Here is a 27838-nt window from a genome sequence, read left to right as displayed (position 1 = left end):
CTATAGATAATATGGATATTATCAAAGAGCTTCAAATAATGAATATACATTGAGAACATAAAATATATTTTTTCTTCCTCAGTTTCAAGGGAATAAAAAAATATGTAAAGATTTCTACGTAGCTATTAATATTAGGTCAGCAGTTCCACATAAGCATATATAACTCTTGCTCTGCATAATTCATTTCATAAAGTATAGAACAGCAAAAATAAAAGCCAGTTTTTGTAGTTTTCCAACAATAACGCGTTGCTGATATACAATTATCTATTATACGGAAATTATCTATTAAGTGTAAAACATAGTGGCATTTTGTGGCACAAGAAAAGCCATTGTGCATGGAACAGATGAAAGAGGAAAAGTAAAGGAAATAGAACGCCTGTCCCTAAGCCAGGGGGACACCCAAGGAACAAGAAAAAAAGTACTACATAGAGAGGAGAGACAAATCTATTGCCTTGTATCAGCATAAAGCAGCCAAGCAGACCAAATGTGTAGGTACTTGATTTCATAATATTCATCGATGAAATGGATTCTATTTTTTCCCATTTGTACTGAAGATCAGAGAAAAATCTTGCATTTGAGATTAAAGTGGCTGTAAATGCAAAGAAATATTACTGCCAGCCCCTCTGTTCTATCAATCCATCCTACACTGTGTAAATGTTCGTATAAAACTATGCCTGTAAATACATTATTTCAGATCTTTTATGGCCAGTCACATGACCTCCGGCCACTCTCCACCCTGATCTAAGGGCTACAGTGGGAGGGACAGAGATCCCCCTCTGACGTCAGCTGGAGAGGTCACGTGACCACTGTGCTGGCCACTCAGCCCCTCCCACTGTAGCCCTTAGATGGGGAGGGGAGCGGCCAGAGGTCACCTGACAGGCCATAAAAGATCTGAGATGAGGTGTTTACAGGCATAGTTTTATACAAACATGTACAGAGCGTAGAATGGATTGATAGAACAGTGGGGCTAGCAGTAATACTTCTTTACCTTTACTGCCAGCTACTAATCGCGACAGGAGGAGGGGCGGGAAGCAGATCACCTCTCACACACACGTATGAGCTGACAGGCAAGGAGGGAGGGGGAGAGAAGAGAGCAGTGGGATGACAGAGGCACATAACCTGACCATGGTATTATGGATCAGCAGCCATGATAACCATGGTCAGCACACCAAGGGGGACTTGGGAACAGGCAGGATCAACCAGGTTTTTTTTACAGCTTAGAGAGGGACAAATTAGACAGGACAAGCACTGTGCTGTTTAATCTACTATAAGGGAACAGGATCTATTTATTTTTTTATTTATTTTTTTCAGGGTTACAACTTTAACTTATGATTAAAGGTGTGGTCTTGACTAATTAAAAAAAACAAAAAGAAAAATGATTTGAAGTCTGCTAAGCCCTGAGTTAGTTAACCACCTCCAGTCCAGACACTTTCACACTGTTCCAGTCCAAGCCAATTTTCAGTTTTTTTAAACAATTACTCATGTACCCAAATGAAGTTTTTATCATTTTCTGAGACAGAGCTATGTTTTGATAGTATTTAATCAAATCAACTCTGGGTTTTTATTTATTTAAACAAAAAATAAATACCACAAATTATGAAAAACATGTTTTTCTTACTCGGGAATGACAGCCTTATTTACTACTGCAACCGTGCTGCTGTGATTGGTCACAGCAATCACATGGTACCAGGCTTGTCAAAGCGGTCCAGTACAATGATCAGTGATCCTCTGTGTCCATCGGTCACAGATCACGTTGCTGCGCTCTCCTGAGTGACCACTATAAGGAAAAGTCTCTATAGTCAATGGTACCAGAAATCTCACTGTTTAGCAGTAGATGATATGGCAGTGCTGGAGATGTTAGACAGCTCTTTAGCAGATTTAAAGAGCAGTTTAAAGTTCTGCAGATTTTCACTTTAAAGTCAGCTGAATAAAATACTTGTGCATCAAGCTCTGCAATCAGTAAAGAAAGTGAGCTTTGCCGATTGCAAAGCTTTATGCCTAACTCAACAGGGGCCATGTCAGACCTCTGCTGTAAGGCTACTTCTTCCACACTGAGAACATAGAGCAAACTCTGCAGTATTCCAGCAGGGGGCAGGTTTTTCTTTTCAGGTCATGGCTGCTTACTGAGTGAAAAGAATGAAAAGGGAAAAAAAAAAAAAAAAAAGGAAGATTTCCCCGTCAACACAAACATTGTGAATGCAGGAAACTCCCCTGCTGGGCTATTGAATTGTGACTGCAGGGACTCCTGCCTTGTCGGAAAACACTGATCAGAGCTGCAGCAGCTGACTGAATGCTGGTTTTCAGCAGGACCGTTCAACAGCAGTCAATCTAATGATCTGCACCTTTTGAACAGAGAGGGCTACACAAAGACCGAAATTTGGCAAGTTCCTGCTGAACCAAACACATTTTGGTATGTGTGTACTAAGCTTTCAAGCCTCGTACAGGACTACTAGTTTTGTTTTTTTTTGTTCAACCAGCTTAGGTCGGAGCGGCTGTACTAACAATTTGATGTTAGTACAGCGATCTCCCCTGCAGTGCTATTGTGTTCTGACAAGGGAACGGCCCCCCGCCAGAACACTCCAGTCAGCCATTGGCTGAGAGCGCCGATCAGGAGCCAGTCGGCAGCTTTACTATGGTTATGACCCGGCTGCCATACACACGGGCCGAATGTTGGCCAATTTCTATTATCCAGATGCTGCCCATTTGGCGCGTGTGTACTAGGCTTTAGTCTTTGCACACCTTTTGTTCTGATGCACCTGGAATGTATTATGCCAATTTTAACTAAATGTTCACTAAAGCAAGTCATATCCAAGTTGCACCCATCCAAAGTTGCAGTCCAGAGTCGGCACAACTTGAGTTGTACAAGTGTAAATAGAGCCTTAACGAAAAGCCATACATTTGTCATCATTTATACACCTGTGCTGAAAAAGCTTGATGATGCTGACATTAGATAAAAATGTATCTAAAAATAGCAGTGACGCAACAGCAAAAGACAATGGTTAGATTAAGGGCCAGGTCACACCACATGCAGTCCAGTGTGGTTTTTTTCTGCAGCAAAAATGCATGGAATGTAGGTTATATGGTTTTCATTGGCACAGTTCCCACCAGTGCTTGCAGTTCCAGAAAAAGAAGTAGAACATGCTGCATTTTTCCTGCACTGGAACGCTGTAAAACGCATCAAAAACATCCTGGAACGCACCGGCACACACATCCTTATTTAAGGTTAAGAGAAAAAAAAAAAAAGGAGGAGGAGAAAAAAAATGCACTGGAACGCGTCAAAAACGCGCATTCAGGGAAACATCTGGAATGCGTTTCGTCGGTGTGAACTGGCCCCAAGGCCTCACTCACACATCATCGTACAGGTAAACATGGCCCTTGCATGGGGATGCACAGGTGTTCAATACATTCCAATGCAGGCAGTCCCATTGATGTCTACAGTGACTGCATGGACACAGCTGATGTGTCCCAATAAGAGATCTGTGTGGGTACGGGTCCCCGAACACCGTGTGAATACAGGGACCTGCACCCCACAACGATGTCATATTGGGACATAGTGGGTGTGTCCATGCAGCTGCTGTCTCCCAATGGACATCAATGGGCCTGCCTGCACAGGGAGTTGTATACCCCGAGTGAACGAGGCCTTATTCACAAAACACAAAGTCCAACTAACCTTTTAATGCCTGCAACAAGGAGAGATGCCCAGGGTTGATGCATGCTTAAACACATTCCCTGGTCACTGATCACCTGCAATTCCCGGTCCTGTATTCGAAGCCTGTTCCGGTCAGTGTTCTCTGCTGTAGCTTCTACAAATGTTTGTCTTCTGTTTGTCGCCTGATCTACCCACTGGAAAAAAAGGAAAAGAGAAAATTGCTTTAAAGCTGGGCTTCAGGCAAATGGCTAAATACACAGATAAATTAAATATATGGAAGTTTTTCTACCTGTCAAAAGATTAGCATTTTAGTCCATCCATTCCCAAGATGTACACAGCCCTGCTAAACAGCAAAACCTGTCGGGTGACACCACTTTCTCTGGCCTGCATCCAACATGCAGGCTGGAGACATATTGCATAAGACTGCTAGAAATCATTGCTATACCAGGTAATAGTGAAACACAGGTTAGTGTCTGCAAGGGCCCCAAGGGCCTCACAAAAAGTGCCAAAGGGCTGCATATGGCCCCACGGATTGCATCGCAGATTGGAAAGCAGGGGTCCGAAAGCTGCTATGTAGGTACTTTCACCACCTCCATTTATTTATTTATTTATGAATTCTTAAATGCATACATTTTTTAAAAAATTATTTATATAAATGCGTGAAGTTCGGCTTTAAAGTATATCCGCACCTAAAAACAAATAAGTAATATACTGCAGCTTATAGTGTTGGCTGCATTTGTTTTTCTTTTTTTTCCAGAAATGTAATTGTCACTTCCTGTGAGCTACATCCAAGGTTATCTTCCTTCCTGGTGACCTTCTGTAAATAACCAAATTGTAATGTAGATGAAGGAATACAGACATGTCTGTAGTCTATATAGGAAAGCAGCCAAGGGTGCCAACAATGGCTCTCTCCACATCTACACTGCAGGGGTCGTACAGCCACCCAGGGACAGGAATTGTGTAATTCACAGAATCATCATCAGGTGACAATACAGCAAGAGAAGCTTGAAAAGAAAAAACAAATGCAGTCACCTCATCTAAGCGCTGGCAATAAATTACATTTTTGGTTTTAAGTTAAGATAAGCTTTACGCACATGCTTTCTAATCTGAGAGCTGGGAATAGACAATTTGCAAATCTAGGACATTTTTGAAAAGGATCCACTTAAGGATTTGGCTACTTCTGCTCCTGTTAGGGAGAGTCGCCCTCTCTATTTTTCCTGTTTATCGTTCTCATCAAAGTGAATATAAAAAAAAAAAATACAAAATTACATTTTGGGTTGTCCCCAGAACAGCAAGAGGGGGAAGCTTCCAATTGGGACAGTAGTTCTGGTGAAATGAGGGAAAAAAAAAAAAAAAAAAAAAAAAAAACACACCTGAAAAGGGGTTATAACCCTCCCTTACTCTATCCAAAAAGAAAACAAAAAAGGGAAGAAGTTTTTCCTCTAGTTCTACTTTCAATTCACATTTTCTTTGAATAAATAGGAATCAAGCCGATACACAATTGACTACGTTAACTCTTTGAGCTACACATCCAATGTACATGACCCTTTTAGTACACTAGACTAGGTAAATTCAGGAGGAAGTAGGTGCCATGGTTATAATAAGGGTGTCACCATATGAAATTCCTTCCTCCTCCCACACATCCACCAGTGGTTGCCATGCTCAGCCCACATCGCTCACAGACTACAAGTGCCCGTTATCCTTTTTCAAAGTCACCAGCCAAAACAATCTGGTAATCATCCTTATCCTTCATGTAACCTACAGACAAATGTCTAAATTAAAGTGCAATGACAGGTAAAATAAATTTATAAACTGCCAATGAACCCCACAAAATAATACAGTTAGGCAGGGTACACAAGGGCAGAATGTCAGAAGATATCGGCCGGTTAAAAAAAAAAAAAAAAACCACAAACAAGAAAAAAAAAAAAAAAAACTACATTTTGGCCCATGTGTTGAAGCAGAGTTTTTTTTTTCAGGTTTCCCAGCCTAGGAGGTGAGATCTGGGGACTTATTGACTCCCAGATCTCACTGTAAACAGGACCTGTGATTCTTTTTCTGCCCCTTTCCCCGTGTGCTCGCATGCAGAAGCGAACGCATACGCAAGTCACACCTACATATGTAAACGGTGTTCAAACCACACATGTGAGGTATCGCCGCGAACGTTATTGCAAGAGCAACGATCCTAGCCCTAGACCTCCTCTAACTCAAAACATGTAACTAAAATATTTTACTGAAGTGTCGCCTATGGGGATTTTTAAGTACTGAAGTTTGGCACCATTCCACGAGCGTGTGCAATTTTGAAGCGTGACATGTTAGGTATCTATTTACTCTGCGTAACATCATCTTTCACATTATGTGAAAAAAAAATTTGGCTAACTTTACTGTTTTTTATTTAATGCATGAAACAGTTTTTTTCTAAAAAAAAAAAAAAAAAAAAAAAAAGAAAAAAAACACAACAGTTTAAAAAACTGCTGCACAAATACTGTGCAAGATAAAAAGTTGCAGCGACCGCCATGCGTGAGCGAGCCATAAGGGTGTGATCCATAAGCCACAATGTGATCTCTGATTAAAGCTTTGGACTCATTGCTAGATATCTTGGTGTGCTGGTGACATTGCGCTCTATGACTACACACGGTTCCAGCCGGTGGTCACCTCAGCACCCACTTACAAATACAGCCATCTCTACAGGAATTAGTGTGTTGGAGCTTGGAGCCCTAAGGGTGCCGCTGCCGAATGCAACTAAGGGCTCATTCACAAGTGCGGAGGCACTGCTGCTTCTCTGAAAAGCGTTCTGAGTGTGTTTGACAGTTGGTGAGGAGGCGATATGTTGCCTCCTCACCACCTGATTTAAAGCCATGATTGCTGTGCAATGCATGCGATTGGGACATGGTAGTACGGCAATTAGAGTTTTAAAAATGGTGTCTGAGGAAGCGACACTGCCCAGTGATCTTTGACGTCTCCCATGTTGTTCAGGTAGATCACCTCTTTAAAGGTTGCCTACCCCTGCTATAGATGGATCCAAGTTTGGCTGCCTCAACAGGGACCGACTGAATTTTTAGTGTTTGGCTGTCCCTGTTCAGCCAAACTGACAAATTGGAAAACTTTTGACAGCGCCAACAACCACTGATAACTGCATTCTGACAGCGTTGGGTCCTGTTGTCAGGATACAATACCCCTGCGGGGGGGGGGGGGGGATTCCTCTATCCACCTTGTTTGTGTGGATTGAGGAATCTATTTTTCTCATTCAGCTCACTGGCTAAAAAAAAAAAAAAAAAAAATAATAATAATAATATTATATGGCCAGCTTTAATACTTTGGTTTCTCTATAGATCGAATAAATCATTTGCCTTTCACTAAACATTTCCATGGAGAGGAACAAACTAAGTGGACAGGAATCAGGAGCTAGACTAATTTCTAAAGAAAAAAAAAAAACCTTAGTTAGACTTACCGGTGACGGTATTTCTACGAGCCTTTCAGGACAGCACCTTGGAGAGAGCGTAGCTCCACCTCTTAGACAGGAAACACTGCGTGACAACGCCCCTTTAAAAAGCAGCTGCTTCCACCATGCCATCAGTTGTTACCGAGAAATCCTCCGACATGCTGGAAAATATAATCAGACAATTACCAGGTCCTATAATTATACTTTACATATGATAACCAAGGGAGGGAAGTAGGCTGCTGTCCTGAAAGGCTCGTAGAAATACCGTCACCGGTAAGTCTAACTAAGGTTTTCTCCCTTCGCCTTTCAGGACAGCACCTTGGAGAGGATAACCGAGAAACTTACTTCAGGGTGGGACTACTGCCTGCAAAACCTTCCTACCAAATGATTGGTCCGAGGCTGCTAGTAGATCCAAGCGGTAGTGCCTTATGAAGGTCGAAAAACTGGACCATGTGGCAGCCTTGCAGATTTGCTCAGGAGATGCCCCAGCCCTTTCTGCCCATGATGCCGCCACTGCTCGAGTAGAATGAGGTAATACCCCTTCCGGAGGTTCCAGACCCAAAGATATGTATGCCTCTTTGATGGCCTGCTTTAACCATCTTCCAAGGGTGCTTTTGGAAGCTTTACCTCCTTTGTGAGTACCTTCCATTAAAACAAAGAGTGAGGATGACTTTCTGATTTCCTTTGTTCTTTCCAGATATTTAAGCAGGCACCTCCTGACATCAAGGGTATGGAAAGCTTCTTCTCCTGCTCCCGAAGGTAAAGGACAAAAAGTAGGGAGAATGATTTCCTGTGTACGGTGAAAAACTGAAGCCACCTTTGGTAGAAATGCTGGATCCGTCCTTAAGACTACCCTATCCTGTAGACATCTCATGAAGGGCTCTTTAATTGAAAGGGCTTGTAACTCACTAATTCTACGTGCGGAAGTTACTGCTACCAATAAAATAGTCTTTAACGTCAAGAAACGTAATGATGCTTCTTCTATGGGTTCAAACGGTGCCATAGTTAGACCCTGAAGAACTAAAGATAAATCCCATTTGGGAAAACTAACAACAGGTCTAGGCTTTACTTTTGCCATTGCCCTAAAAAATCTGATTATTAAAGGTTCCCCTGACAGGGTTCTTTCCAAAAAAACTGATAAAGCAGCTACCTGCGTCTTGAGCGTACTTGCTGCTAACCCCTTCTCCAATCCCTCTTGAAGAAATTCCAAAACTGAAAATGTGGTACGAAAATCAAAGTTTTTACTGGAACACCAAGAATTATAGATCTTCCAGACTTTAAAGTAAATGTCTCTCGTCACTTTTTTTCTACTTGCAAGAAGGGTAGAAATAAGCCTCTCTGATAAACCCTTTCGTCTTAAGATTTGTTCTTCAGAAACCAAGCTGTTAGTTTGAGGTAAGCTGGATCTGGATGGAGAATTCGGCCCTGACTCAACAGGTCTGTCCTGATTGGTAATCTCCAAGCAGGTTTCACTGAGAGGTTCATCAAGGTTGAAAACCAGGGTCTTTTTGGCCAATAAGGAGCTATTAATATTAGCTCCGTGGACTCCAATCTGAATTTGGCTAACACCTTTGGTATCAGTTGGAACGGGGGAAAAGCGTAGGACAGATGGAAGTCCCATTTGTGAGCTAACGCATCTACTCCGAGAGCTTGATCCCGTCTCTGAAGAGAGAAGAAGACTGGTATTTTTGCATTTTCCTCTTTTGCAAAGAGGTCCACTTGGGGATGACCCCAACTCTTGGAAATCTTTTCGAATAATTCCTGATTGAGAGACCACTCTGCTTCCCTTATTTCTTTCCTGCTGAGGAGATCTGCTAAGGTGTTTTCCGTCCCCTTTAGATGGACTGCTGATAGAGAGGCCACATTGTTCTCTGCCCATCTTAGGATCTGATGCGCTAGACCCATTAGGGTTTTGCTTTTTGTGCCCCCTTGCTTTGTTAAATATAATACTGTCGTCATATTGTCTGACAATATTTGGACATGTTGATTCACTAGAAATTCCTGGAGGGAGAGGAGGCTTAAGTGAACAGCCTTTAACTCTCTCCAATTTGAAGATCTTCTTGCTTCTGGTTTGGTCCAAACTCCCTGAACCGTTTTTTCTTCCAGGTGAGCTCCCCATCCCCAGGCGCTGGCATCTGTAGTCAGCCTTCTGGTTACCGGAAAGACCCAAGGAAGCCCTTTTGAAACGTTTCCTAGGTTCCTCCACCACCAGAGAGACCTTTTTGCTCTTGCCCCCAAGTTGAATTTCTTCTCCAGAGGTTCCTGGTATGACCAATTCATCAGGATATCCGATTGCAGAGGACGGGAATGCAATCTGGCCCACTGTACCGAAGGAATTGCTGCTGTCAACAGACCCAGAGCAGACATGGCTTGTCTTACAGAGATCTCTGCGTTGGATTGAAGTGTTATCAGGGTCAACTGCATCTTCTCTATTTTCTCCTGGGGTAGAAAAATTTTCTGTTCTATCGAGTCTATTTCGTACCCCAGAAACCTTACCCTTTGAGATGGAATTAAGTTTGACTTCTGAAGATTGAGAAGCCATCCCAAACCTCTTAAATGTGTTTGAACTGTCTGTAGGTTGACCTCTACTTGACCCCTTGAGTCTGCAAACAGTAGCAGATCGTCCAAATAGGGTACTATTGAAATCCCCTTCAGTCTCAGGGGCTCCAAAGATTCCGCCATCACTTTTGTGAATACCCTGGGAGAAGAGGAAAGACCGAAAGGCAGAGCCCGAAACTGCAGGTGCCAAATCTCCCCTCCCCCCAGATTGACTGCAAGACGCAGGAACCTTTGTGATGGGGGCGCTATTGGTATATGGAGATAGGCATCTCTCAAATCGATGGAAGCCATATGACATTTGGGGGTTAGCAAATTCCTTACTGAGAAAATCGTATTCATCCTGAATTTTTTGTATTTTATGGATCGATTTAGAACCTTTAAATTGAGAATCAGGCGGAACTTTCCTGATGGCTTTTTGACCATAAAAATGTGGGAGTAAAACCCCTTCCCCTCTTGATCTTTCGGAACCTGGGAAATGACCTTCTGTTGCATCAGTTCCTGTAACAGAGACTTCATGGCCAGAGCCTTTTCCCGATCCTTTGGCAGGTTTGTGATGTAAAACCGACTTGGGGGGCTTTGTGAGAATTCCAATTGATAACCCTTTTTGATTAACCCCAGAACAAAAGGACTCTCTGTTGTTTTTTCCCAGATTGGTAAGAAGTCCTGTAGTCTCCCCCCTACTAGATGGTCATTGTTTTTTAGGGGTTTGTTCTGGGGTTCTAAAGAGTACCCCACCTCTACCTCTTCCTCTCTGAGAAGACCAGGGTCTCTTCTGTGTGTGGTCCTTTTCCTTATCGGTTTGTCGAAAAGGACGAAAATTTTTCCTCTGCTGTACCGTTTTCTTCTTCTGTGGGAAAGCTTTCTTCTTGTCTGCTGTCCTGTCAAGGACAGTCTCTAGTTCTGGCCCAAACATCAGGTCTCCTGAAAAGGGAATTCCGCACAGTTTTACTTTAGAAGCTGAATCCCCTGACCAGGTCTTTAGCCAGAGTGCTCTTCTTGCTGAGTTAACAAGCGCAGAGGACCTGGCTGACATCCTGATAGATTCTGCAGAGGCATCTGCCATATATTTTACTGCCTTAAGCAGGGTAGGGAAGGACTCCAATAAGTCCTTTCTGGAGGTACCTGCCACAACATGATTTTTAAGTTGCTCTAACCAGCACTCCAGATTCCTAGCCACAACCGTAGCCGCCATTGCTGGCTTAAGATTAGCTAGAGATGAGTCCCAGGCTTTCTTCAGTAGCCCATCTGCCCTCTTATCCATAGCATCTTTGAGAATACCCATGTCCTCAAAAGCTAAATCAGTCTTCCTAGATACTTGAGAAAAGGCAGCGTCTATTTTTGGTTTTTTATTCCACAATAGTTCCTCATTCTCCTCAAAAGGAAACCTCCTTTTGAGGGTTTTAGAAAAAAACTGTCCTCTCTCTGGGTTCTTCCATTCCTTTTTAATAGTGTCTGTTAACACTTTATGCACAGGGAACACCCTGTGTTTAATTTCCTCCAGCCCCAGGTACATCTTATCATGCACAGACAGCTGAGCCTTTTCTTCCTGGATCTCCAGGGTAGTATAAATTGCCTTGAGTAATTCATCCACCTCCTCAAGTGACAGCTTATATCTAGATGATCTTGACTCTTCTTCCACCTCCTCCTCCTCAGAATCAATGGTTGAGGGTGGAATGCTTTCCCTTTCCTCCTCCGACTCACTTTCCACCTGTCTGGAAGTGGACTGAGGGAAACTGGAGTGAGAACTCTGCTCTTGGCTGGAACTCTGGCCGTGTTTTACAAGGGAACGCACTGTCCCTAGGGCCTCTGCTAACTCCTTCCTCACAGAAGATAAGAGCTCTTTGCACTCTTGTGAGGATTCTTCTTTTACTAAATCCACAATGCAGGATTTGCACAGTGGTTTGGGCCAAGAGTCCCTTAAAGGATTTTTGCATGAGGGGCACTTTCTCCCTGTTCTCTCTGATTTGGCAGTAGCTTTCTGAAACAGAGAAACAAGAAAAAACCCAGGTCCTTTAGAACTAAGGCTTCAGAGAAAAGTAGTACCTCCAGCCAACACCCTAAGTGCCCAGAGTCTCACTCCTTTGCTGAACTGCTAATGGAAACTGTTACCCCATAGCAGACAGCAGCAGGTTTTGAATAACCACATCAAAGATAAAACACCCAGTGATATAAAAGGAAAGAGGTGCCACCGCACCTCTCCTACCTGGGCCTGGCCGGGAACCTGGGCGCCTGCATCCGCCATTGCTGCTGATGATTCCGCTGTCTCCATAGTGCAATCCGCAGCTGCTGCACTGTGTACTAGGCTCCATGTGCCAAACAAAAGGAAGTCCCGGCCAGAGGACCCGCCCCTTCCTCCTGCGTTCCAGCAGCAGGAACCAATCGCTGCTACGCCCCGCCGGAAGTATCCGCCCACCGGAACTGACATCACCTGCTGTCCGGGATTCGGCGCCGCCATGCAGAGGCCTGGCATGGACGCTCTTACTGAGCACAACCGCGGCCCCCCGAACACCCCGGGTGGAAAACTTCCGGCAGACCATTACTCCTGTGAGCCGGAGAAGGAAAGGACACCGGAGCACCCTCCTCACGTAAGGGAAGGAGCTGGGTTGGTCTGAGTACCCAAACGTGGAGGTCCTGCCAAAACCCTCTCCTTGGAGAGAGCGCAGCCCCTCTGGTTCCCCAAGCAGTGCTTCCACCATGGCGGAGGAAACACTAAAACTGATGGCATGGTGGAAGCAGCTGCTTTTTAAAGGGGCGTTGTCACGCAGTGTTTCCTGTCTAAGAGGTGGAGCTACGCTCTCTCCAAGGTGCTGTCCTGAAAGGCGAAGGGAGAAAAAAAAGTAGCTCTAAATACACACAGGGCCGGATTTGCCACAAGGCCAGGCCTCGGTGTGGCAGTGGTGCAGGGGCGCCATTTTTTGAAAAGATAGGTCTCCAACCTGTGTGCCGCGGCGCCTTTGCTGCCGGGCCGCGGAGGAGATCAGTAATGTCAGCGGGGCGGTGGCGGGGGAGAGAGATGACATCTCTCATTGCCCGCACCACTGTTCCGCCCTCCTCCATCTGGTGGCAGCCAGGCAGCGTGGCAAGTGACATCTCCATCTGGTGGCAGCCAGGCAGCGTGGCAAGTGACATCCCCATCTGGTGGCAGGCATAGTGGCAAGTGACAATTCCATCTGGTGGCAGGCAGCGTGGCAAGTGGCATCTCCATCTGGTGGCAGGCATAGTAGCAAGTGACATCTCCATCTCCATCTGGTGGCAGCCAGGCAGCGTGGCAAGTGACATCCCCATCTGGTGGCAGGCAGCGTGGCAAGTGACATCTCCATCTGGTGGCAGGCATAGTGGCAAATGACATCTCCATCTGGTAGCAGGCAGCGTGGCAAGTGACATCCCCATCTGGTGGCAGGCAGCGTGGCAAGTGACAAGCGATGGTGGCAAGTGACACGCTCAGGGCTCCCAATGATTCTGCATTATGGTGAGTTGAACTATTTCATTTTATATTACAATGTAATGATAGAAATAATGCGTTTCAATCATCCTGACACCATACCAACCATGGTGCCGGGGATGATTGAAGCACTAACACCAGCCATTGCCCTGAAAAATTGCCCGCGAAAAATCCTTACCCCTCGCGGGCGGGGGGGAGCGGCAATGAAGGACCCGGCAAAGGGAGTAAATCTGGGCCTGAATACACAGGTACTACAGGTTACAGTCCTTAGATGTGCTGGCTGCATTAGTTTCCTTTTATAAGCCAACAGAAAATACCTATTGATCTTGCCAGAGATGGGGTGTCCATGGGACCTCCTGTGTGCTGCATTGAAGAATATCTTCCTTACTAGCTATCTTTTGTAAATTACCAATTGCCCTGCCCTGGAGACAAACAGATACAGATATATTTGCAGTCTATAGCAGGAGGGCAGCCTAGGGCGACAACCATGGCTCCCCCCATAGATACAGTGCGGGAGTGGATGCCACCTAGAGAGAGGAAGCATTTTATTTGCAAGATTACTAGGTGAAAATAAAGCAGAAACTTGAAAAAGGAAAATAAATGCAGCCATCAAACCAGGGACCACTAAGCTGCACCATTTTATCATCCAGAAGCAATCAGGTTCTAGAGTATATTCCTTATGCTGCTTAGTAGAAACATAGTAAACAGTACAGCCACTCTACAGGAATGTGTTCATTATTTCTACATTTTCTATTTAAACTCCACTTGCAGAACTTAACAGAAACAAGCTCCGGAATGTTGTTGTCTACATTCAAGTGTTTCTGTGCCTAGACTACACCATCTGCTCAGAACAGATGTCCTCTCCTTCTGGGTACAAGATTCAGAATGTGTAAGGAAATCCCTGTTGCATTGCGCACTATAGAAATACCCAATTACTTATAAATTGTAAATAGAGACTCTGCGCACCACAGAGATCAATTTTAGACAGAACTAAGCAGTGATGGTATATCATTATCCTTTGTACAAGCATGTTACCATAGATGTGAAAGGAGGAATTGCCATTCGCATACGCGCCAGAATTTATGTGCAGATATGAAGATACCGAGTGCGCAAAATAAACCAATAAGCCCATTTAATTAACTGGCCGTACCCTTTGTGCCAAATCAAAAAGTCTAAATCCACGTTTATTGTCCCTTTGAGCCAAGCTGCCCCAAACAAACTATTTACTCCACGAACAAGTACGCTTGCTGGGAGCACGGTATTACTTGTATGTAGCCCATCAGCTATATACAGCATTGTGTTGGGACTCTGTTCCACTCCGGAAACAAAACCGAGTTGGGCTGAGCACTACACAGCCATTGATGGGAAGCTCTGTATTCAATGAATACAATGCTTCCTCTGAATGGCTGAGGTGGAAATTGTGCCATCTTCTGCTCCCTGTCTCAGCCAGAAGAAGCATTGTATTTATTCATAGAATATAAAGCTTCCAGTGAATAGCTAAGCAGTGCTCAGCCCAACTATTGTGTTCCAAGAGTGGAACGAGAGGTTCTGTCCTACTGATGGTATACAGCGCCCCATATATATTATATTTCTCTCTCTCCCATATACACACACACAATAATATATATATATATATATATATATATATATATATATATATATATATATATATATACACATATACACACACACACACACACACACACACACATATACATACACATACATACACACACACCTACCAGCTTCAGCTGCCCACATATTTGGCAAGTACAGAATCACAGTATATATAAAATAATATGCAAAGTGGTTGGAGGAAAGCTTCAGGATGGCAAAGATTTTTTTTTATTACGAATTATGTGAGCAGACTCCTCTCACCTGTTAGTGTATTAGATTGTTTGTTTGGGCCAGCTTTGCCCAAACAAACTATTTAAAAAGGGACATTAAACGTGGAGTTAAGCTTTAGGGAGTTTGACTAGTGCCCAATTTCTAAAAAAGTTTAATTTCTTTCCTGCAAGTGTCATGTCTTTTCTAAAGCAGATGCAATCTGGTGTACAGAAAGGAGAAGTTGGAAGTTTTATCTGGGAATGACAATGTTTAAAAGAACTGTACTGTCAGCTCCACCCAACATGTTTCACTGTGAATGAGCGTTTTTAAGGGAAATGGAACTCCATTTCCCTTAAGAACGCTTGTTGACAGAGAAACATGTCATGCAGTGGCTAGCCAGAGATGTTATCATCTGTATATCAGCTATACTTGGATAGTGTGGCAGCATTTTTGCTTGTGCTGCTCTGTACTCATCATCTTGTAAGTGTTTGCTTGTGCTTTGCTGAAATGTGGTCATTTACAATATATTCGATATATGCATGATTCTGCTATCCATTAACCCCTGAGTGTTTGGTTGATTAGAATGGCAGAGGACCGCATTGACTTGCAGGAGAGGCTCCTAAAGTGCATACACATATTGAGTGCTTTTTGATCTCCATAACTAAAGATCAACATCTTTTGGTAAGAGGGAGAGTATTTGTGTGGTGGAAGAGCTATTGTGAGGAACACTTTCTGCTCACGGTTTCCTGAAGCTTGGCTTTGCACTCCCTGCTTACTGGGTCCTAAAGTCTGGATCTACCTCATGAATGTTATTTGGCATTACACCTTTTTCATGCATATGTTTGCACGTCTATATGATAATTTCATTTTTTATAACAGCTTATCTGTAAAATCCTTTTCTTGGAGTACATCATGAAACACAGAGCCTTAAAGTAATTACTTAAATGGGTTATGGGCCACCTTCAGGTGTTGACACTGGTATACCCAATACAGGAAGTTGACTCCCCTATATAACCCCTCCTCCTTCCAGGAGTACCTCAGTTTTTGTAGCCAACCAATATACTTAAACCCCATAAAAAGAGAGGAGGGACCTCTGTGTCCCACGATGTACTCCAAGAAAAGGATTTTACAGGTAAGCTGTTATAAACATCCTATTTTCTTTATCGTACATCATGGAACACAGAGCCTTAAGTAATTACTTAATGGGACGTTCCATAGAAATGCTATTTGAGGGGAGGGAGGCACAACCCATAGGGCACCCCCAGACCTGAGGACTTATACTGCTGCCTGCAGCACACTGCGCCCGAAGCTGATATCCTCATTCCTCCTTACATCCACTTAATTACATTTTGTGAATGTATGCACTGAAGACCAAGTTGCGGCCTTACAGATCTGAGCCATGGAGGTCTGGTGACGCACTGCTCAAGCACTACTAACCGCTCTGGTAGCGTGCGCCTTGACTTGAAAAGGGGGAATGTTACCCTTTAAAAAATAAGTTTGAATAATTAACTTGCTGAATCCACTTAGTGAAAGTGGATTTAGACGCTGCCTGTCCTTTCTTAGGACCTTCTGGCAGAATAAATAAGACATCAGGCTTACGAATCTGAGCAGTTGCCTTTAAATAGATTTCCACTGCTCTCACCACATTAAGACAATGTAGTGACTTTTCTTCCCTGGAACATGGTTTTGGAAAAAAAACGATAGCAGGACAATGTCTTGGTTCAGGTGAAAACCTGAAACTACTTTTGGCAAAAAGCCTGGATGAGGGTGTAACACTCTGTTCTCATGAATAATCAAATATGGCTCTTTACAAGAAAGAGCTGCCAATTCCGAAACCCTTCTTGCTTAGGATATAGCAACCAAAAATACCAGCTTCCTTGTCAGAAGGACTAAGGGAATATGGTATATCAATTCAAATGGCTGTTTATGTAACACTGACAAAACTAAATTCAAGTCCCAAGGACTCAAGGGTGTTTTAACCGGCGGTTTAATCCACACCACCTCTTGCATAAAACCCCGGACTAAAGAATGCGTAGCAAGCTGTCTTTGAAATAAAAATCGATAAGGCTGAGACTTGGCCCTTAATAGTACTCAGGGCCAACTTTATCTCTACGCCCAATTGTAGAAAGGCAAGAATTCTGCCTATGATATATCTCCGAGGGTGCCAACCCTTGGATTCACACCAGGAAATGTAAGCCTTCCAAACTCTATAATATATAGTTCTGGAAGCTGGCTTTCTTGCATCAATCAAAGTTGAGATAACTGATCTGGAAAGCCCACGTTTCTTCAGAATGTGGGTCTCAATAGCCAGGCCATTAAAATTTAGTGTTCGTAAAGTAGGATGGAATATCGGCCCCTGTGAAAACAGGTCTGGCCTTAGTGGGAGGGGCCATGGAGGCTCCACTGCCATCTTTACGATTTCTGCATACCACGACCTTCTGGGCCATGCTAGTGCTACCAGAATTACCAGCTTTCTTTCCAGCTTGATCCTGCAAAGACGTTGTGGCAGCAACTGAATAGGGGTGAATGCATAGATCTGTGAGAACTGATCGCATGGGGTCACCAACGCATCTGTTCCGCATGCGAATGGATCCCTTGTCCTGGACACAAAGTTGATTAACTTCATGTTGAATCTGGACGCTTGAAGATCTACGTCCGGAGTCCCCCATCTTTGGCAAATAGCCCGAAAGACGTCGGGGTGAAGAGACCACTCCCCTGGGAATAACTGCTGGCGACTTAAGTAGTCCTCCTGCCAATTCTCTACTCCTGGGATGAAAACTGCTGATAGGCATGGGACATTCTTTTCTGCCCAAGTTAGAATATGGTTCACCTCTCTCTGAGCTGAGAGACTCTTGGTGCCCCCTTGGTTATTGATATAGGCCACAGCCGTGGCATTTTTGGACTGGATCCTGACAGGACAATTCTTTAACCTGGAGGTCCAGGTTCTCAAAGCCAGACTCTCTAGGATGTTGGTGGGCATGGTTCTTTCGGATCTTGACCACTGTCCCTGGACAGTCGTTTTCTCTAGTACTGCTTCCCAGCCTGAGAGGCTGGCATCCGTCGTTACTACTTTCCAGATAATTGGTCTGAAGGATTTTCCTTTCAGCAGATTTTGGGTTAGTAACCACCAACTGAGGCTTTGGGACACACTTGGGGACAGCCGCATTTGCAAGTCCAAAGCTTGGGTCATTTTGTTCCAAGCAGACAGGATACTGTTTTGCAACAGTATCGAATGGAACTGTGCATAGGGAACTGCTTCGATTGAAGCTACCATCTTTCCCAACAACCTCATACAAAGGCGACTTGAGGGATCTCTTTTTGACCTGACCATCCGCACCAGCTCTCGTATGGAGCTGATCTTTGCCGGAGGTAAAAACACCCTTTTTTGGGCTGTGTCTATGATCAGGCCCAAATACTCCATCTTTCTTAGCAGTTTCAAGGAAGACTTCTCTAGGTTGAGAATCCAACCCAGACTTTCCAGGTAACTGGTTGTAATGCGTACACTTTGCTTCAAGTGAGCCACTGACTGGCCTATTAACAATAGATAGTCTAGGTACGCCAAGACTGTTATGCCCTGTGCCCTTAGCCTGGCTAGAGGTGGGGCCAGTACTTTTGTGAACACTCTGGGTGCTGTAGCTAGCCCGAAGGGAACGGCTACAAACCAAAAGTGATGCTGTTCTACTCCGAAACGCAGAATCCTCTGGTGAGCAGGGAATATAGGGACATGCAGATATGCATATCTGATGTTGATGGACGCCAGAAGTTCTCCTCCTTGTAGGATGGAAACTACTGACTTGATTGATTCCATGCGAAAGGAGCGGATCTTCAGGAACCGATTTAGATTCCTTATATCTAGAATGGGTCTGACATCCCCATTTGGCTTTGGTACCGTAAACAGGTTTGAATAAAAACCCCGAACCTTGCTCTCGTGTGGGAATCTGTATGATCACCCCTTGAGCCAATAACCGGTCTAGTGCTTGAAACAGGGATAGTCTTTTCCCTGGATCCTTGGGAACTTTTGATCTCAGAAAACGAGACGGTGGAAACTCCCCGAATTCTAGTTTGTATCCTAGAGACACTATGGAAAGAACCCATCTGTCCTGAATTTCCCTTTGCCAGACTTCTGAGTATTTCAGAAGTCTTCCCCCCACTGTGGTGAGGGGGCACCTCTTCATGATGAGGCTTTAGTGCTCTGCTTTGCAGATTTGCAGGCCCAGGACTTCTTTTGAGCCTGGGTCTGACCCTGAGGTCTTCCTCTAGAGTCTGACGGCGGAGGCCATCGCCACTGCCTAAAGGTGGATGCCCCTGGCGCAGGAGAAAAAGTCGGTTTAAATGAAGGACGTTTATACTTTCCTTTGACTGGCAAAAGAGTACTCTTTCCACTAGAAATTGGATGTATTTATCCAAATCATCGCCAAATAGTCACGCCCCATGAAAAGGGAAAGTAGTCAAAAGCTTTTTACAAGGTGCTTTGGCTGCCAAATTCTTTAACCAAAAGGGTTCTACGCATGTGTATTAGCACAAGCACAAGGCAGGACGCCTGGTGAATACAATCTTTCATAGCGTCTATAGCAAAACTGGTCCTTTAAGGACTGACAGATGCCTATTGTGGCGATTGCAGGTTGAGCAACAGTCCCTGCCAAGGAAAAAGAGGATTTTATCAGGATTTCCAACTTTTTATCTGTTGGATCTTTAAGCATTTGCGCATTGTCTACTGGACAAGTCAAACTCTTATTCACACTGGAAATCGCAGCGTCAACTGTTGGAACTTTCCATCTTTTGGTGAATTTTTCCTCCATGGGATAGAGAGCTGAGAATCTCTTTGGAGGGAAAAAATGCTTATCCAGATGATCCCATTTGGCATAAATAAGCTTCTCTAGTAATGCAGGGACAGGAAATGCATGCAAAGGTTGTGAAGGTTTCAAACAACCCGAAGAAGGAACCGGACTTTCAGCTGACTCTGTTAGGGGTGGCATGAAAGTAGAGCGAACTATCTTCATAAGGATTTGTACTTTGGATTGTGAAGCTGAATCATCAATTGTTTCCTCTGCAGAGGAATGATCGGTTTGCTCTTCCTCTCGATCGTCTTAGGGTAATACCTCATCCTGTCCGCACTGTTCCCTTGGTAAAGGGTTTGAAGTGGGAGAGGGATCTAGCACGCTTCCTATCCTGAATGGAGGATGCAATTAAAGCCGGTAATCTTCCTTCTAAGCCTTGCAAGGCAGAGGAAAATGCATCTTCAGTCACGTATACAGGAGCTGAAGTGTGAAAAGCAGTTGCACCACCAATCGGTTCCAAAGACTCACCCTGGCTTGCCATGTCAGGCATCTCCGGAGAGGATGACAGTGTGGAGGCATGACTGGAGTTCCCAGCGCCTGGGGGTGAAACTTTTGGTGCCTTAGTAGTAACCATGAAGACCATAGTGCAAAGCACAAAAGCAGAGGCACTCTAAGAATGTACTATTTACTGCAATAGTAAGAAAAAAAACAATGACAGTACATATTAAACTGATGCTAAACAATACTGTCTTTTCCTGTACTGAAAATGCCTGTGTACACCTCTCACATGCTCCAGCGCGCCTGTGTCCTGTAGCAGCTCTCCTTCAGCTGCTCTGTAGACACATATAGTGATAAGATCAGCAGCTTTTATCACCCCCCCCCCTTCTCAGGTGTAAACCTGATTGCCTGTGCGCCGTGTGCTTCACGACGCTGAGTCCGCACACGTTGCCGTACGCTTTAGTCACGCCCCATTTTCTCGACCCGCCCTCCTCCTCCTCTTTCAAGGTAAGACACAGCTCGCGCGGCACGCTACAGGTCTAAGACACAGACCAGGGAGGAGAGAAGGCTGCAGCAGACCAGAGGGGAGAGAAGGCCTTCTATAAAAAAAACAAATGGAAGTAAATGTTTCTTTTTAAGAAAGCGGCCCCGCACCCCTCGATGTTGGCGGTTTTAGCAGTCTGAGGCTATTATAAGTGTGCTGTTTTCTGAGAAATGTCACACTGCCCACTGCTTACATGATGTTTAATGTACCTTTACAGTACCTGTACCAGCGACTCAGTTTCCCCAATTGGGGGGAGAGAACTAAAGAACCCCCCTCCAGCTGCTAGGACATACGCTGTTTGTAGCACAGATTGAAAGGGTATATGTATTTTAACTCCTTCTAGAGGAGACTTTAAGGCATTACAATGTTAATATGAAAGAAAAGTCATAGGTGGACTTTGCAGTTCCTAAGCTTTTCTCTTACCTTTTCCTCGCTGCAGGATACTGCTGAAAACAGACAGATCCAAACACAAGCCAAACATCAAGTACATTTAGGCCTCATCCCCTTGGATATCATGCAAAAAATGTCCATTGTTGCTGCACATCATCCACTGAGAATAGAGTATCGTTCTTTGTCAGTATCAGTGAAAGTTTGAATTTGGTGGCTGTGAGGCAACATAGTAACAGTTCTTAAGTCAGCCATACATGGACTGAAATTTGGCTAGTTCAGCAGGAACCGGCTGAAGTTCGATAAACTAAGGTACAACCAGCCTGTCAAATTTATCTATATACGGTTGTATTCTGCCGGCTGGAAAAGCTCCCCACGCCCCCTGCTGGCAGAATACAATAGTGCAGTGGGAGGCATTCCCGCATCAACACTGACTGTGTTGTATAGGGAATGCTTCCAGGGTGAAAGGAAAGAAAATCGTATCATCTATGGCTGGGATTGGCAACCTGTCGATTGTGATGCAAGTGACAGGTGGATCGCGAACAGATCCCCAGGCTGCTAACCCTGTGTGTTTCGCCCCACAGCTTTAGAGCATGCAGGCGCATGCTCAACCAATTCCAGCCTGCAGAGACAGTCCCTGCCCCTTGCATATATGCAAATGCGGGGCAGGGAAAGCCTCGAAAATAGCTCAGGAAGGATTTAGGCATGTGACCCAACATGCCCAAGCTTGTCCGCTGACTGCAGCGTGCACCTCCGCACCATCCAAAGCACTTGCGGGTGATATGCGAGGGGAGGGCCGACAGGGATCAGAACATGCCACTCTGCATAAGTAAAGAACTTTTTGCCCACCTGACCCCTCAATACTATACCCTCCTAACCTCCTTGCACAATGCCCTCCTGACCCCCCCCCCCCCATACACTGCCATCCTGAACCCTGCACCATACCCTCCTGACCCTCCCTGTATTCTGCCCTCCTTAGCCTCCAGGAACCTCTTGAACCCCCTGTACTCTGCCCTACTGAGCCCCTAGTAGCATGCCCTCCTGCCCCCCCCCCCACAAATACCGTGCCCACCTGACCCCCACACCCTGTACCATGCCCTTCTGACCTTACTGCAACGTGCCCTCCTGATCCCCTTGCACCATACCCTCCTGACCTCTGTACACTTCTAATCATTCTATTGACCTTTGGACATGCCCCTACATCCCACTAACCCCTGGACCCTGCTCTACATCCCACTGACCCCTGGACCCTGCTCTACATCCCACTGACCCCCGGACCCTGCTCTACATCCCACTGACCCCCGGACCCTGCTCTACATCCCACTGACCCCCGGACCCTGCTCTACATCCCACTGACCCCCGGACCCTGCTCTACATCCCACTGACCCCCGGACCCTGCTCTACATCCCACTGACCCCCGGACCCTGCTCTACATCCCACTGACCCCCGGACCCTGCTCTACATCCCACTGACCCCCGGACCCTGCTCTACATCCCACTGACCCCCGGACCCTGCTCTACATCCCACTGACCCCCGGACCCTGCTCTACATCCCACTGACCCCCGGACACTGCTCTACATCCCACTGACCCCCGGACACTGCTCTACATCCCACTGACCCCCGGACACTGCTCTACATCCCACTGACCCCCGGACACTGCTCTACATCCCACTGACCCCCGGACACTGCTCTACATCCCACTGACCCCCGGACACTGCTCTACATCCCACTGACCCCCGGACACTGCTCTACATCCCACTGACCCCCGGACACTGCTCTACATCCCACTGACCCCCGGACACTGCTCTACATCCCACTGACCCCTGGACACTGCTCTACATCCCACTGACCCCTGGACACTGCTCTACATCCCACTGACCCCTGGACACTGCTCTACATCCCACTGACCCCTGGACACCGCTCTACATCCCACTGACCCCTGGACACCGCTCTACATCCCACTGACCCCTGGACACCGCTCTACATCTTACCGACCTCTGTACACTGCCCTACATACTACTTACACTGGCCAGGAATCAGAGCAGATAGCCAGGCCTGAAACTAGTTGAAGAAATCAGCCTGCAGACGTTCTGCTTTCATGATGAAATCCAGCATCAGCCTTGTGGGGGTAACCCACTCTTCCCCAGACATGAAAAAAAAATTCTGAATGAAAGTAAATACAGAGTTTCTCGCTGAAGCTAAAATGTTAAGGTAGGCTAAATTTATATTTCTACAATCACAGTAGTTTTATAAGATTTTTTTTTTTTTTTTTTTTTACGTATTATTTATGCAGTCTATACTTATCATTGGGGGCTTGCCAGTAATTTTTATTTTTTTTTTAAAGACAAAGGGCGCAGCATCCTGTGATCTTTGATCTCTTCTATGTTGTCCAGGTAGATCTCCAACTCTGAAAGGTTGCCTACCCCTCATCTATGGCCTTCTTTATTTAGGCAGGAACATAGGCATATGGATTTTAGTTATTACTGTTGTGAAAAATAAAATATTACTGCTGAGGTGCATTCCCCATCAAGGAACGCTTACCATTCTTGTAAATCTACGTTTATTTATCTGAAAAATATAGCTAATGCCATGCAAGAATAGCCAGTGATTCTGGATGTGGGATACACATCATTAGCAGTAACTTTTTAGACAACAGTAATGACTAAAATCTACTTGCCTGGAGTTCGATTTCATCAAACCAAGACAATCGCACAATGTCTATATAATTTAAAAAATAAATAATGTAAATCTGTTGAGAAGCTGAGTAATTCAAAGAGAGTATATGAAGACTACACAAGTAAAAGTTAGCTGTAAACCAAGTGTTAAACAATTAGTGTGTAACTACAGGGATAAAAGGCAGCTGAAGTAATATGCAATTTCTGACAAAATTTGAATCCATTTATGAATCTCATGATTATTTTGAGATGTGATTTAACATCTGGATTAACCAATTACTATAGGCTGAACCTTTATTTTAAAGAAAAAACATTACACATCATATTGTTTTGTAATGCTGCTGCAAAGGAGAGGGACTGGGAATGCTGATGGGGTTGTCTTGACTCTGACGTTCCCCCAAAACTTACAGGACAGCATGTGATTTAACTTTCCAACAGTCACACAAAAATGAAATTTCAGGTCTAGTTGACAATCCCCTTTGAAACAATTGATACATGAGCTCATATTTTGCAGGCAATAATGTCCCATGCAGGATGCTTACTACAGTAATACCTTGGATTGCGAGCATAATTCGTTGCGGAAACATGCTTGTAATCCAAAGCACTCTTATATCAGTGAATAAGTGAATTTCCCCATAAGAAATAATGAAAACTCAGATGATACGTTCCTCAACCATTTATTCATAAGTCCCTCAGTTTATAGTCCATATAAAAATATTAAAGCAATGTAATAGGTTGTGTAACTATAAAATGTCCATCCACAAATAGAAGCCTCCACAAGGGGATTATAAGCAAAATCCACCAGGAGCTACAGAGTATAAGAAAGAAGAGAGGCACCTCTATGTGTAGCAATATGGTTACATTTAATGAAAGTACAACATTTAGCAACTCACATGGTTGATGATTAAAAGAGGCACATATAAGGGCTCTTTCACACGTGCGGACCGTTCAGATCCGCTGAAAAAAAACTGACAGGCGGATCTGAACGGTCGCTCCATACATCTCTATGGAGCAACAGAAGTCAGCGGTGACGGCTGACATTCGATCCGCCCCGATCCACAAAATCCAGACGTATGGAAACCCTATTTTTCATCCATCTGGCGGATCGGATGAAAACGGACAGGCAGTCCGTAATCATCCGATCCCCCCCCATAGAAGAGAGTGGAGATCTGACAGGTCCGTCCCTGCACAGTGTGCAGAGACAGACTTGTCATCCGCTGGCTCAGTAGGGATCAACGGAGCGATCCCAGCTGAGCAAGCGGATGGCTGAATACAGATCCGTACATGTAAAAGGGGCCCAAGTATGCAGCCATCCGCGGTAAAGCTGTCCACATAGACCGTCCTCCGCACCGCCGGCTTTTACCGCTGTCAGTCTGCAATCGTGACCGGGATGACTACCCTGCAGTACAGCGATCTGAAAGCAAGGCTTGAAGCGCTCATGAAGCCCAGTGTGGAAGGGATGATGTTGATGGCAGTGTGGAGGACAGTCAATGTGGACAGCTTTTCCCCAGATGCCTGCATACTTAGATGTGCCTCTTTTAATCATAAACAATGTAAGTTGCTAAATGTTGTACCTTCAATAAATGTAACCATATTGCTAAACTTAAAGGCACCTCTCTTCTCTTTTATACTCAGTTGTGACATAACGCTACTCTTATATGAAGATATCGCTTGTTTAAACAAGTCAAAATTTATTAAATAAAAAAAACATTTTTTAAAAATGTGCTTGTATTGCAAAACGCTCTTAAACCAAGTTACTCTCAATCCAAGGTTTTACAGTTTTTTGGTTTTAAAGGACAATTTATTCTAACATCTATTGCTCCCTTTTGTTTTCTAATACTTCCATACTAGGGCTCAACACTTTTAGATTTGACCATGCTTGTGTATTAGCAAATCTGTTAAAGATGCCACACCTGTGTCATGCAACAGCAAAGTGAAATAGCTTTTGAATATACCATACAGTGGCTTACCACAGGTGGTGGCATCATCAGTTGGGGATTCAGAAGACTGGAATCACACCGATAATCTCCTGGATTCTTCTTTAGATTCACTATTGTCCCAGAGTTAACAGCCTGTACGGTCTCATCAAATCTGTCCAGAAAATAAATTCAGTATGTAAGATAGAGAATTGTATTTTAGAACATAAGCACTGCATCGTTGAAGGTGAATAACTATTATTATTTGTTGATATAAAACTCTCTCACGCACTTTGGTACTTGATAACATTTGGTGTTCACATAAAACCCAGTAATATATTCTAGTTTTCTTTACCGTGTGTGATATTCAGTGAGATGGTCTCCTTCCTCAAAAACCTTACGGCCAGCAAAGTCAATAGTGACTTTACGAGAGAGTCTGGAAGCATGACGCAGTTCTAGCAGCTCTTGTTCCTTCTTACGAAGGACTTCCCTTTCTGCCATGGACAACCACTGATTGGAATCAGTGGAGAAGTAATCCGACTCATCATCAATCACATGTGTGCGACGTACACTGCAAGACAACAAGAGAAATTGAAAAAAATAAGGCCAACTGGGTTTTTTTCCCTCTACTGTGTTTAGAGGAATATTGTAAAAGCAACAAATACCTAGTCTTGTCATACTCCAGAAGCTTATCACGATGCTGCAAAGCCCTTGCTAAACCCTCCTTCATCCGCATTTCTTGACGTGGGAGTAGATCACTTGAAGAGCCATCCATCTTTACAGAGACATCAGAAACTGGAATTGAAAAACCAAATCCAAAAAGTGGTTTGCTATGTTATAGGGAACATTTATAAGACCTTAATTATGCCTAAGCAGTCCCCTAAAAATGTGCTTTTTATCTGCAAATTCCTCCAACAACAACAATAGCACTGCACTTTCTAGTATGTAAGAGTGCCTAAGTACCCCATATACCTACAGATTCATAGTTGTACATCTGTAGTGTATGATCTAAGGCATTGCTGACCCTTACCTCTAATGATATTTGGTGATGTCACTATGGTGCGGCTCACTGTTCTCCTTGCTAGTAGCTCTGACATGAAAATCCAAGCCTTGCCTCTACCAAGAAGGCCACCTGCATGCAAAGACACAGTGGGGGCGATTTACGAAAGCCGTGCCCCATCAGTAGAGGTGCACGGTGAGGCGTAACGCACATTTCCATATTTACGAAATGGTGCACCGGTAACAGAGCGCAAATCTCCCATTTACTATAGCGATCTTGGCGCACAGGAGAATGCAATCTGTGCGCCACTATGGACATGGCGCACGGCATCTCCAATTAAATATTGACAGAAGATGGAGGTGCCAATATTATGGGGTGATGTGAAGAAGTTTAGTAACTGCAACTGCCCAAGTAACAAAATATGCCCAAAATAGTATGAGAAGGTAACTTTTTCCGAGAAAGCCTGCTGTGCCCGCAAGTATGTTTAGAACTGCGTGAGATCGATGTAAGCAGTGCGCATGCGCAAGCGACTCTTGCACTCGTTTACACAAGTTTGTTCACTGCGCAGACAAAATCGTAGTAAATGTTAAGCAACATACATGCTATTGCATGGGTTGAACGGGCGCACCTCTAAACTTGACAATTTTTTTTTTTTTTTTTTTTTTTTTTATGCTGGTTCACCTTTATGAATTTTTTATAAGCAGATTTGCACACAGGTCACGTTAGCATGTTACGTTGCCAACATGTGACATGCATCTTGTTAAAATTATGTAAAAAGACTCTCGCTCCTCCTAAAAGGGCATTTAACCTTCCCACTCTAATGCATATGAGTTCCTTGGGCTAGCGTTTGCTTTTAAAGGGGAACTCCACACTCCATTCTCCAATGCGCTTGTCTCCCCCCCCCTCTAATCCCTTGGATTTCCATGGGCTAACTTGCTTTTAAAAAGGGGAACTCAACACTCCACTCCATTCTTAAAAGGCTTAGCAGCCTTCACCAATCCAAACCACATGCTTTTTCAGAGCATACAACAGGGCCAGCTAGGAAAGGAGCGAGAAGAGCGATCGCCCAACCCCCTCCTGAATCATACAAGATCACACGCACTCAACATAGCTGGCTGCCTTTG

General features: G+C 44.5%; 1 protein-coding gene across 1 annotated transcript in view; it reads right to left on the bottom strand.

Moving 5' to 3' along the window:
• TRIP4 (thyroid hormone receptor interactor 4) overlaps positions 1-27838 on the bottom strand; it is a 68827-nt gene that overhangs the window by 16158 nt on the left and 24831 nt on the right. Inside the window, exons 6-9 of the mRNA XM_073618979.1 lie at positions 26380-26509; positions 26070-26285; positions 25769-25889; positions 3671-3843 (exon numbers count right to left, since the gene is read on the bottom strand). Coding sequence (XP_073475080.1) covers positions 3671-3843; positions 25769-25889; positions 26070-26285; positions 26380-26509 — 640 coding nt within the window. The remainder of the gene's footprint in view (positions 1-3670; positions 3844-25768; positions 25890-26069; positions 26286-26379; positions 26510-27838) is intronic.

Source organism: Aquarana catesbeiana, linkage group LG03, assembly GCF_042186555.1.
Source record: "Aquarana catesbeiana isolate 2022-GZ linkage group LG03, ASM4218655v1, whole genome shotgun sequence".
Classification (NCBI taxonomy): Eukaryota; Metazoa; Chordata; class Amphibia; order Anura; family Ranidae; genus Aquarana; species Aquarana catesbeiana.
Note: the sequence above shows the minus strand (reverse complement) of the source record. Positions and strands in the feature narration are given on the sequence as shown.